Raw genomic sequence first — 13,389 nt, forward strand, 5'->3', positions numbered from 1 at the left:
AATCCAGTTTTATTCATTGGCTTCAGCTGACGGTATGCAGTATGTCCCAATTTAGAAGTGTGTCAGCCAGTGGCCTCTCCTTAAGCCGGCAACACAGCTCTCTCATAGTTAAAGGAAGTTGGAATTTGGTGCTATTGCAGATTCTCTCCGCAAACACAGTTAATGTGATGGCATTGATATTGAATGCGCTTTGAAAAACTAGTTTTCGAATATCGCATCATTATATGTGTCAATACAGTGACACAAATGTGTCTATTCAAGTCATAGATACACATTACAAATATACTGCGGATGAGAAGTTTTTTCGCAAGCACGCTTTATCACAATTCTTTGAGTAGTTGCTATTTGAAAATATTTCCGAACAATAGTTGACCGATTCTTATTGAATTAGTCGAAATAGGTTCAGTTTGTCAAGTAAATTTTTACAACAAAACAAACATTAACTTGTTATTAATCGCTGATTTCCGGAAATGTCTCTTCCCAATGAAATGTTCCCACTTTATCTGTTCTTCTCCCACGTCAAACATTATCGGGTGACAGTAAAGATTCTGATTAGGTCGTGTTACCCATAGGGATACGTAAACGAGAGCAAAAGTCGACATTTCGACTTTTCGATTTTTACCTCTGAGTAAAAAATCGACTTTTCGATCTTTCGATTTAGTCAAAACTGTTCAAAATCGACTTTTACCGACTAATGCAAAATTAAGTGCTCACACTATTTCTGTTCTACTCACACGTCACCTATTTTGGCAAAAAAGATTATGATTAGGTCGTGTTACCCATTGTCGGATGACTGCTTTGCAAATTGAAATATGTATTTCTTTCTGGGAACAACTCTAGTTTAGTAAAAACGATCAGATTTTTCTGAAATTTACGGATCCAGTTAATATAATATGGGTATCATTTTAAAGGTTATAAAAATACCTTTCCATTGAGTGGTAATATGATGGAGATATAGTCAAAAAACTGGGTTTTTGTCCCCGATTTTTTTGAAAAACTCCCTAAAAGTCGAACTTGGGCCCATTATAGTCCCTCTGCATCCCAGACTCAAGTCGTAGACCACGATTTGCCCTTTCCAAAATGGTGCGATATTTGGCTGTATCTATTGTGGATCAAAAGATATAGGCCTTAGAACCCTATAAAAACAAGGAAAATCTTTCTACATGACAGAATCTCCTTTTAAATAGCATGGTGTTTTTGGGTGACCGGCCTTCGGCCGGCGATTTGAGACTTTCTCCTAAGGACAGATGCCAACACCGGCTACGCGACAGAAACTCCTTCTAAATAGAACATTTTTTTGTGTAGCCGGCCTTCGGCCGGTTATTTAAGACTTTCTCCTATGGACAGATACCAACACCGGCTACGCGACAGAACTTCCTTGTTTTTGTAGGGTTCTAAGGCCCATATCATTTGATCCACAACAGATACAGCCACATTTCGCACCATTTTGAAAAAGGCAAATTGTGGTCTATCATTTGAGACTGGGTTGGAGAGGGACTATAATGGACCCAAGTTCGACTTTTAGGGAGTTTTTCAAAAAAATCGGGGACCAAAACCCAGTTTTTTGGCTATATCTCCAAAATGAGATAACCCCATCGTATTATCACTCAATGGAAAGGTATTTTTAAAACCTTTAAAATGATACCCATATTATATTAACCGGATCGGTAGAACCAGATATAACCGGGTACCCGTACCCGAACTTCCGGGTCAAATAACCGGGTACGTCCCCCCAAAAAAAGATATTCCCATAATTAGGGTAAAAATACCTATCTCTGAAAAAAATTTCAGAAAAATCTGATCGTTTTTACTAAACTAGAGTTAAGCCTCTTTCTGTTTAACAATGTGCTTCGCTAAGGAAATAACAACATTATTGTTGAATAATAATTTATATGGATATAAACTTAAATGTGTAATAAAATGTTATTTTACAGTATTATTCTTAATATACTATGAAAAAATAGCAGTGGGAAAAGTATGGAAAAAGTATTCTCTGGGGAGAATATCCCTGAGGATCCCTGATGAGGATCAGTGGCGAGATCCGAAACTATAGTCTTCCCTGCTTTACCCCCTGGTGGACAATGTCACACTTTCCCATAAATAACAGTGAAAGATATCCGCTTAATATGTGTCGGTTTCTCGTGGCAAGAATGATATTTCTATGTTAATGCAAGTGTCAGATACTAGGTAATTAGGTGTACGTATTTACTTTTTCATTAAAAATTACTCAGTAACTTCTGCTCAAAGAATGGAAAACGTCTCGCAGAATTCGATACACAAATTCAATTTCAATAAATATTTTTTTAGTTTTTTCATCACTAATGTGACTCTAAAAAGCCTAAAACGGCATATACATTAGAACTTTTTACCGGTACAATTTTTACTACAATAACAAGTTTTGACCGTTAACATCGATAAAAATAGTAAAATGTAGTAGATTCTTGCAGCTCGGGAAAAGACCAAAAAATGTTCAAACATTAACACATAATACACAATTTACAAAAAAAGTCAAATAAAAATAATGTGCAATTGCCTTATTTTACAGCGAATGATATTCAACGATGCTCTTGCCTTCTGGGCGTTCGAATGGCGACGTTCATGCATCCACAATTAATACCAAACAATCGAACAATTCCTTACTAACAAGAACTCCATTAACACAAGGCAACATTAATTTGGACAAGAAAACGGAAAATGTTGGCATTCATCTATCGGCGACGACATCAGCAGTACCGAACACAGACCCTTCGCAAGTCAGGCACATTTCTCTATCCGCTCCTACTTCAACACTTTCGACTCCAGCATCACATTCACCGCAAACACACGGCACATCTACACCTACCGTTGGTGCTATGTTGCACTGTAATTCTCCCGGAAGTCAGAGTGAAACAGGAACAACAACATCTGGCCGCTGCACGGACGGACCGAAAACGGCATTCGTAACCAATGGGAATGTTAGTGCCAGTGTAGGAGCATTGTCAGCCACAAGTCCAGCCATAATCGGCACTTGGACTGAAATAGACCGTCATCTGGAAACCTTGCAGGCTACTCTTAAACATGGCTGGACTGCACATTTGGGCAAGGACGGTCGACTCTATTATTGCAAGTGAGTAGTCACAGTCAATTTTATCTGCCCTCCTGCACAAACTTATAAATCATCCAAGTAAGAAACACAAATTGCGCTAAAACTATTTCCTAAATGCATCTAAAATGTCAGAGGTCGGTCAGAGAAAACATTTTCTGCATTCATAGATGTTTGAGATACCTAAACGGTACAGCAGACGTCGCAACAGATACCTGTCTTTGGTAGAACAAAAAAACTATGGTTCTATGTGCTTCGTAGATATGTTAAGTCATATTTTGCTGTGCCCTTGGGTAAGCAATCAGTCAACAACATTGGATTAATTTCATAGACCGAGCGAACAATGCTCAAACCCAATTACACCTAATTGATTTAAGTCATTTTCCACTTAGTTGAGGGCGACGAAGCGACAAAACTAGCTCGTTGTAAATAAAAATTGCAATTGAATTAATTATCCACTTCATTGACAAGCAGCAGGTAATCAGCGACACCAGTCCAGTGCTTATATGGCATGTGCAGACTTATTTATGTTGGATGCACAATCATCCCTTGGCCGGCCCAAGATATGATGCATTCATTCATCCATCGTTAACGAACACAAATCAATAGAAACACATGAATGTAAACCTTGTGCACGTTGGATGATTGAAACCACTGCGGTAGTAGAATAGTTGCGCCCATATAGAATATGTATGTAGTTAGCCTTCTCAGTATTGCCCTTCTTGTTAAAAAACTGACTCGAGCAAATAAAATTAACTGTTTCCATCATCTAGCCATGTAACACAGACAGCGGGCTGGCTGCCATCGTGTGAGGATTGGAGTAAAAGCGAGAAACTCCCCTATGGCTGGGAGAGAGCTATTGATTCAAGGGGCCGAACATATTTTATAAAGTAAGTTCGAAATTATAATACATCTCCGTTTGAGTCCAATATATATGAATGTTGAAATATTGTCGTGGTTGTCGTTATTTCTATAGTCACTTGAACAAGACCTCGACGTATGAATCGCCAGAATGCATAAACTGGGATGAGAAGCCACCGGAACCAAGAGTGGTCGTTCTGCAAAGGAGTCCCACTATGGGCTTTGGGTTTGTTGCTGGCAGCGAACGGCCTGTGATTGTTCGTTTTGTCACGGAGGATGGTCCGAGTATGAATAAACTCCAACCTGGCGATCACATTCTTGCTGTTAACGGAGAAGATGTCATGGACGCACCTAGGGATCGGGTAATACAATTGGTGAGGGCTTGTGATGCTCAGGTGACCCTCTTGGTATGCCAACCTGTACCGAACAGAACACCTGGTAGAAAATCGACCTTGCTGTCGGCCGGCAAAAAGGCCAAGCTCAAGTCAAGACCCAGTCGAGTTCGTTTCGCTGAAAGCGTGTGTGTGAATGGCGCTCCCTTATTTCCGGTAGACACCAAACTAATCCTCATGTTTCTTAATAGATTCAATGTCCATGTTCTTTATTGTTCTAGCCATCTGCATTTTCGCTAGGTGACATTTGCGTTCCACCAATGGCAAATGTTTTAAAGGTTTTCCTAGAAAATGGACAGACTAAATCATTTAAATATGACGCTACCACCACAGTACAGGTAAATGCCACATTTTAATTTTATCCCTATATATTTTTGATAGTCAATGATTCTTGGACATGAACAGGACGTGGTCACCTCGCTGTTGGACAAATTATGTTTCACTTCGGGAGAAATTTTTAGTCTCGTCTTGGAACACGTTAAAAGCCTAAAGCGCAACAAACTCACTCTGCTTGATCCGGAAGAATCCCTAGCAAAAATTGCCTCAAGGCCGGGTGCCCACAAATTGCGCTGTCTTTTTCGAGTGACATTTGTACCCATGTCGGCAGCCGATTTAGCTCAAAAGGATCTCAACGCCCTTGATTACTTGTACATGCAATGTTGTAACGATGTTTCCCAGGAGAGATTTGCTCCCGAGCTGCAGCCCGATGTCGCTTTGCGTTTGGCTGCCCTACACATGCACCAGCATGCCCTGGCCAATGGCGTGCATCCATCCAAATTGACGGTTAAAGTCGTAGAGTAAGTGAAAGAGAATTGTATTCTTCCTCACGTCCTAATACGCTATCCGTTTTCAAAAAAACCATAGGCGAGAGTTCGGACTAGAAAGATTTTTGCCTGCTACATTGTCCGAAGGTATGAAACGAAAGGAATTGAGGCGATTGATATCACATTTCCTTAAAATGAATGCCGAGATGACGGGATCGTCGGGCAAAGTATTAACACAGCTGCAGGTAAGTAACATATGGTAATGCTACTCCGAACACTATTGACATTATACCACCTTTTGTCTCCTTAAGGCCAAATTGCACTACTTGGATATAATAGCCAGCTTGCCTAGTTACGGAGCAAAGTGTTTTAGCACCAACCAACGGGAAGGAGTGGAAAGGGTACTCCTTGTAAGTCCCAGGTTTGGCCTAAGTCAGATATCAAGTGCCAGAAATTCGGTTGTAAGTTTCTATCAATAAAAACGAAGCCGATTCCTAATTAGAACATTCTTCTGTAGCCCCAAGCAATATCATCCATTGAAGACTTCAGCCACGTCGTTGTTGTTAGAGAAGACGATGTAACTTGCAGTGTAAGTGTCTATATGCAAGGCGATCGCTTTGTAAAATTTTTTATGGAGGACCGAGATGCTTGCGAATTTTCCCTATGTCTGGCCGGCTATTACAGACTAATGTCAGGTAAGCGTGTTTTGTACACGACCCGCCTCAGTTCACTAATTCAATCGATTTCTTCATTTAAGGTAAACCTCTTCCAGTCTCGCGAGAACGAGAACCAGAGGATGAGGATAATGCCCCATCGTATTTGGCCCAGCACACTGTTGTACCCGCATCATGGAGTTATCTAGCGCCTTTTCACAGTAGAGCTCATAGCATGAGCTTTATTGTTCCACCTCCTTATCACCCTAGCAAAGTCCATGTAGAAGGCGATGCCAACACAATGGGTGAAGGAGCATCCACCGATGTTCTGACCAACACAAACCATATGTCAGTCGTGAACTCTCCTGCCAACATGTCATTATTGTCAACAACAGCAATGGATGTTGACATTCACAGTGTCATGGCCACGGAGTTATTGGAGGAAGCCAAAGATTCGGGAATGAGCGATAGCAGCGGTGGCGGCAGTAACTGTGGCGACCGTTCTCAATCCAAAAATGAGGAAGTTCTTAGACGTGTACAAGAAATGCAGAAAATGGTTGAAAACTCAGAACAGTATTTGAACGAACAGGACGAGCTAGGGCATGACTTTAGCAGATCTGCTTCCACAAACACTGCATACAACGCTTCATGGCAAAGCTCAACTATTGGCCTGAATAGTGGGTCCGTAAATGCAACGGGTGTGATCGAATTTGACAGCGACTGTGACAGTTTAAATAGCAGTAAGTTGTCCTCCAATGAAGAAACTCCCCCGCAACAAGGTTCTCTGAAACATAGCGACTCCTTAGTGTTATTGGCTGAAACAATCAACCATGACTTGACGGGCATTACACAAGGCCTCATTTCCATCGGGGAGAAGCCCGCGGAAATAAGGCGAAAGAAACCCACACTTTCAGATACATCCAGTCCCAGGCCGGAGCGAAAAGTTAATGGCTTCAGTCAATTACTAAGTAATTTGCAAGCACTAGGAGATTTTTCACAAAGTGAGAGTGACTCAGAGTCTATCGCTTCTCCCACAAATTCCCCCACAGCACGAAGGCCATCGTTGCTCAACACCAATGGCAAGTCGTATCATAAACAAAATCTAGCATACCGCTCAAGTTTTGGCTTGCATAGCCCAGATAGCAATAATTTTGGACTGGAAACAAAGGACTATAATCTCAAGGAGTATTTGAAACAACTAAAGGAAATAAGCAATGTTGATAATGAGAATCAAGACACTGACACAGCAGCTAAAAAACTATCCGAGATATATGGTTTCGAAATAAGAGAAGACACTTTTATTGAGACAGATAGTGATTTGATTGATCTCCGTGCCATACCTCCACCGCAGACGCCGGACGAACTTGATGCACTGTCCTTGCTAAATGCAGCACCAAAAGGCTTTGGTGATTTTAGTAAAAAAGCATTGTCTGATATAGGCGACCAAGATTTAGATACATTTTTAGAGAAGGTTGTAGTAGCACCCCCAACTCATAAGGCCACACCAGCAAAAGAATTAACCCCGGAAGAAATAATGTCATTCATTATACCACCACCCCCTAATCTGGATGAAACGGAAAAACCGTTGGATAACAACGTTACTATTCCCGCTGAAAGTCTATACAGTAATTCATCGTGTTTGAAGAGGAATGAACGGTCAATATCACCTCCGAATATTGTGGAGGATAATAAGGGCCATGTTATTGAATATGCCACCGTGGAAAGAAAGAGTAAATTTTCCTGTTGCCCAAAGTCGAAAAAAGACGACGCCGGCAACACCAGCGACGAGAATACAGTAAAACTGAAATTGCCTCCGAGATCGCAGTCACTTGACCAAGCAGCACCTGCAAGACCACCAAAGAGCGTGGAACTCTTACAACGTTTTTCACCAAAGAAGATATCATCTTCTCCATCCCCAGTGCCTGAACGAAGCGGGCATCAGTCCCACGTGCCCGAAGAATCCCCACCTCTGCTGCCACCACGCACAATTGTAAACAACATTCGCCCCAATGCACATGAGGAACGCGAAGGTGACCGAACTCTTATGTCACCTATGGTGAGTCCCTTGGCCCCAAAAAAACCCCCATTGCCTCCAATAGCTACGAGACCAACCCTAAGGAAGAGTCCTTTACCTACGAATCACCATGGTGCCATTGACGTGAAAACATCCGCGCATCCTCTACCAATACCACATCAAAGCAGGAACTACCACCCCTCATCCAACAATTCCACCGTGCATAGTCCTCTAGTATTGTCATCTCAAAGTTCATTCACATTATCAAGTCAGCATCTAAACCACCAGTATTCGCCAACAAGCCGAGAACAGCGACCAGCACAGCCATCGCCTTATCCACTCTTGAATTCCCCCCAATCGAGTAGAAAAAATAACAATGGCAGCCCGCTAAGCCACATGCATACAACGCTATCACGACCCATTCCAACAACCGGTACTAAGCTGATCATAAAAAACGGTCATGTAATTGACGCCGAAGCATTGCTGGCCAAGACAGATGTTGCTATGGCGGGGCTATTAGTGAAGCTGGATCAAGTAGCTGCCCAATGTACGGCGGCCCAGGCCGCAGGTGGTGGGTCGAGCATAGATGAGGAGAAATTCCAAAGAGCTCGCAACGAATTAACAGAGCAAACATTAGTCTTAGTAACCGCCTCAAAATATCTGGTCGTAGCTATGTCAGACTCTACACTTTCGACGACATTACCAGAACACTTAACCTCCTGTCTTACAGCAATACGCAGAATAACCGAATTGACGCAGGACATGACACGACATACATCTGCACCACTCCAAACAAGAAACATTGTCCTGAAAGTGCACGATGTCGAATCAAGTTTCCGTGAACTGGTTGGTGTGCAAATGGGCAATGCAGGGCAATTGGCACTGCAAGCGGAATGCTTGGCCAATGTCCTGGCAACTCTGCTGCGCAGTCTTAGGGTATTCTCTCCTTAGAGCCCCCTCCTCAACCAAGACCCCATTGCCACCCTTCCCACATATCATCTACCACTCTTGATGTAAACTATTTATAACTTCAACTACTTATTCTTACTTTGTTACAGGTCAGAAAGTAGCGTGTCCGCTCATTTTCTAAATCCTAAATAGTAGATATGACATCTTCTTCTCACCAAAATGCATATACACGTGCTTAGATTACAAATCATATTAATCGAAAATACGGCTCAAGCTATTTACACTTATTAATCTACTAACCCGAATCAATAATCTCCTAAGGAATTGTCTATCTCTAGGGAATGGAGTGTTTTTCGTTAGTGAATATTCGTTAAAATATTCCCATTTTGCATGGCATCTAGTTGACTCGTTTTAATTTAATTTACATACATATTTAATATACAATAATATAATAAAATGAAATTGAAACCAACCATTGACCAACCAATAATCAAAATTTTGACTTGTGATAATGAATCTAGTTTCATATGGGAACATTATGAAACCATTTATTAAATCTATATGGAATCTCGCTCGCACCCACATAAGCACATTTGTATCTGCAACTGTCCCAATGTCGAACCCATTCAACGTTTTCCATTACATCCTAGTATTTCATTTGTAATTTAAGGAATTGCCATCCGAAGGAGCAATTGTTTATAATGTGCGATTATATCTCTGTTAAAGTTTGAATATTTACACAATTCGCTTTTATATTGACAATTTGTTATATCGTTTTAGTTTAAATATATTATGATAATTTTGTTTTACTTTGTGCAGCCCCAAACTATTGTTTGGAGTTGAAAGGTATCGATATCACTCACACGCTCAAGAAAATCCGAATGTTTACTTTTTAAATAATTATAATAAGTTTCATAAAAAGCCATATCAGCTAATGATACATATATTACAGGCAATGCAGACATATACACCCCACATACATATATATAGTTAAAATTCTAGTATTTAAATTATTCTACTATAAAAACCAATATTGAAATAACGTAACCCAGTTATTCATAAACCAAAAATTAATACACTTAAATAGTAACCTTTCATCAAATATTAAATATTGTATTTAACAAATTACGATTAAGCGAAAAAATACAAAATATGAATTTAACCTTAACCCCAATTGACGGCTTGTGCTTTGGCCGACAAAACCAGAATATTAAAATAAAATCAAAAATAAATAAATTCAAGCTCAGATTACTGAGTATCCATTTATGAGTTGTGTTTTAATGAAATTTGGTACGATTTGTTGGCTTCATCACATACTTATCCATTTTTTATACCCTCAGCCTTATCCCCCACAAAATGTTCAAAATTGTGCTGAAAATTAATTTTATAATAACATGCAAACGGACTATCCGATTTGAACCCAATTTTGCACAACCTTCTATTCTTTACCAAGAATAGAACAAGTTTGAAGATGGGACCCATTGATCCACTCCTTCTGGTACCTCCACCACAAAGGGTCAACATTTTCAATATTTATAAATTCAATATCAGGCGAATGGAATGCCCGATCTGAACTAAGCGTTGCACAATCTGCTATCTTTTCAAAGTCTAGATCAAGTCCGAAGATGGGACCATGGTCAACATTTGCAATATTTATAAGTCCAATATTAGGCGCATTAAATGTTCGATTTGAAACAAATTTTGCACAAAATATTATCTTTACCAAACCCAGATCAAGTCTGAATGTGAGACCCGTCTGCCCTCTGGTACATCCTACAAAAAAGGGTCAATATTATATATCAACATAAAATCCGAAACATCTGTAATTAAACATATACCTTATATAAAATGAATAACAAAACCTGTGTATAACTTCGAAGACTTCCTCCACAAACCAAGGGTGAAAATATACATATGGGCAATATTGCCAATTTTTTAATATTCCATTTTCAAAAAACCAGCTTTTTTTGTTTTTGTGGCACATCAATGAATTTTGGTACACATATACAGAAAAATGTTCTGACTCCGAAACCGTTCGCAATCAAATTTTTGGTTGATGCGCGCAAAAGTTATCGAGGTTTTAATTTTGGGCATAAGAAAAAAATCTTAAAATTACGCCGTTTATTATATTGACCAAAACGTTGATATAGATCTTCCTCCTTAAAATAAGAATATGAATATATTATAATAATCGCGATAAAGTTGCACATCTTCGCGAAATATGAGAAAAATAAAAAAGAATTAGCAGATTACATCAATATTTTCATTATATTAATATTAATACACACACCTAAAAATTAATTTAAAAATATCTACATAATCTAAACACCATGATGAATCGAATGATATCAAAATCACACAAGTCCGTGTAGCGGTTTGTAAATTACAGCGACAACAAAACAAGATATTGAGGAAAATTATTTGTTTTTGGTTCGAAAAAATAATGCCATCATATTTATTTTTTTAATTGGTCTGTTCCCGTACTGCAAGAATCTACAAGATTTTACTATTTTCTTCGAATTTTCGTTATCGTAGTAAAAAGTAGTAGATTCTTGCAGTACGGGAACAGACTAAATTTTATACCAGAAATTTCAGAAAAAATGTTGGGGTTATTCTGCTATTTTACCCGAATTACGCCGAAAAATTGATATATATAGTAATCACTTTTTGTGTATAAGTATACGCCCTGCGGATTATATCAAGACCCTTCCGATAAATCTTAGGGTTCTATAAATAGGAATACATCTTAAAATAAAATAATATTATGAAATATACATTTTAAATTGCGTCTACATCACGTAATTCTCAAAATCATTTGATGTGCAATCCATATATATTTTGCGAAATTTCATTTGACGGCTAAGATGTGCCACACGTTGCATTGAAGTACCCAAAGAATCGTAAAAAGCGAATAAATTCCGAAAACTCCGGAAATGATCCACAGAAAACGCAAATAAATCCGTGATATTTTCAAAAACATTTTTTGCCACATTTCGTGTTTTTGGAAGGTCAGTTCCCGCCGTTCTAATAGATGGATTTTCACGAAGAATATTTTATATCATCCGAAACGTAAAAAACCTTATTGATCGCGGTTACCCATATCATTCAGTTGACAGATCTAAAAATTTGGCCCGAAAATAGGTTTTTTAGAAATTTGATCGCACAAAATGTTCACCATCGGAAGAGTATTATTCTGAAGCTGTGCATACTACATACACAAAATACATATCAAATTACTCAGATTCGCGACTACAATAATCTTATAATCAATTTTTAGAAATTCCTATTTGCGTATTAAAGCTAAAAGTAGAATTCAAAAGACATTCAAAATCGAGCTTCAAAATGTCAGCATCATTTAAAGGTAGATGCAGTTAAAATTTTGAAAAATGATACATAAGTGGCGTAGTCCCCATTTTGTTGGCTTCTAGTTTTACTTTGACACCAAGACCGTGAAATGAGTGGCTTAGTCACAAATCGATAGAGAACATAAAAAACTGGTTCGCCTCAACCTGTTTTTACACATTTTTTACATTTAAGTAGACACAGCTTCCACCAAATAAAGTTTGGAGGTCAATATCATGAACAGTTTGCAGCGACAGACTAATTAACCCAAAACTTTTCACTTTTTTCATATACTTAAGTAATTCCCGAGTTATAGTACGTTTACATTTAACCGGATTTCGTTAAGCCAGTGGGTTTCAATTGTCAATTCCTTTGCATATACGTCAAATAAATCCTCATAAAGTAGGTTAACCCGATAAAAAGTTTTAATGTACAAGGAGTTTTATAAAGAGGTGAACCTCCGCTTCAGCTATGTTAAAAAATTGGCAATATTGCCCATATATGTGTCGGCAAAATGTAAAATAAATTCCATAAAATGTTATATACATATGGCGATTGGCATATTTTCAACAAATTAAAATTTATATTTTCGACAGCTGCACATCGGTCTCAAGATGTAACTATGGATGTTACAACTTATATTGATGGGTTTTGCAGGCAGGGAACTAAATATAAATAATTTAGTAGCTTTTACCACTGAATAAAATCTGCCCGTACATATCGAAGGAATATATTTTCATTTAGTCCTGATTTAGGGCAACCCCACCAATTCTCGATTTTAATTTTTCAATATTTTCAATGGGCTGGTAAATCAATACCAATGCTTGATAATGTTTGTAACTTTGCACATATATAATTAAAGATTTAAAAAAGAAGAAAAATAATTTACAAAAAATTTTTGTTATTGTTTTTTGTTATTTTTTGTAATTAAAGAAAATTCCTTATTTTTGATGGCGGGCATGATAACTACTCACTGGAACATTGGAATCCGAAAATTCCAACGGTTTTAGAAAGAGTACATGTCTGGCTCTGGTATGAACTAGGATTATTGACTTCGCTCTAAAATTAACAAAATGGTGGACCTTTGAAAAAATATTTTTGGAAAATCGCCGATTTTTTTTACCAAAAACCAAGTTAAAAAATAAGGAATATCTTCACCGATTGACTTTATCCTAGTTCATACGATAGCACTCACAGAGAAACGTGTAAAAATTTGGAATCGATTGGGTTATTAGTTTTTGAGTTATTGTGCCCGCCATTCGCAGAAGCGAAAAACGCGTTTAAAGTTTGAGAAGCCCTTTAGCCGTCACTTGATGCTGACACAATAAATCGGCTATATCTTCAAGAGTTCTTGAGATTTTCACTTGAAATT

The 13,389-nt window shown here is 38.4% G+C and overlaps 1 protein-coding gene across 1 annotated transcript; it reads left to right on the top strand.

Annotated features, from left to right (window-relative positions):
* Positions 1 to 2,561: 2,561 nt before the first annotated feature.
* LOC133330674 (uncharacterized) lies at positions 2,562 to 8,717 on the top strand. The gene is made up of 9 exons (XM_061539085.1): positions 2,562 to 3,106; positions 3,856 to 3,972; positions 4,059 to 4,491; positions 4,557 to 4,673; positions 4,741 to 5,132; positions 5,200 to 5,344; positions 5,411 to 5,560; positions 5,617 to 5,794; positions 5,857 to 8,717. Exons 1-9 carry the CDS (start codon positions 2,562 to 2,564, stop codon positions 8,715 to 8,717), a joined length of 4,938 nt encoding a protein of 1,645 aa, XP_061395069.1.
* The last annotated feature ends 4,672 nt before the right edge of the window (positions 8,718 to 13,389 follow it).

This window comes from Musca vetustissima, unplaced genomic scaffold, assembly GCF_032173495.1.
Source record: "Musca vetustissima isolate MV318-11 ecotype Yass unplaced genomic scaffold, APGP_CSIRO_Mvet_v1 utg335986, whole genome shotgun sequence".
NCBI classification, from domain to species: domain Eukaryota; kingdom Metazoa; phylum Arthropoda; class Insecta; order Diptera; family Muscidae; genus Musca; species Musca vetustissima.

Coding starts and splice junctions, on each gene's coding strand:
- LOC133330674 (XM_061539085.1), top strand. CDS start 2,562: ATGCTCTTGCCTTCTGGGCGTTCGAATGGCGACGTTCATGCATCCACA. Junction 3,107..3,855: donor GGTCGACTCTATTATTGCAA/GTGAGTAGTCAC, acceptor TCCATCATCTAG/CCATGTAACACAGACAGCGG. Junction 5,133..5,199: donor TTGACGGTTAAAGTCGTAGA/GTAAGTGAAAGA, acceptor AAAAAACCATAG/GCGAGAGTTCGGACTAGAAA.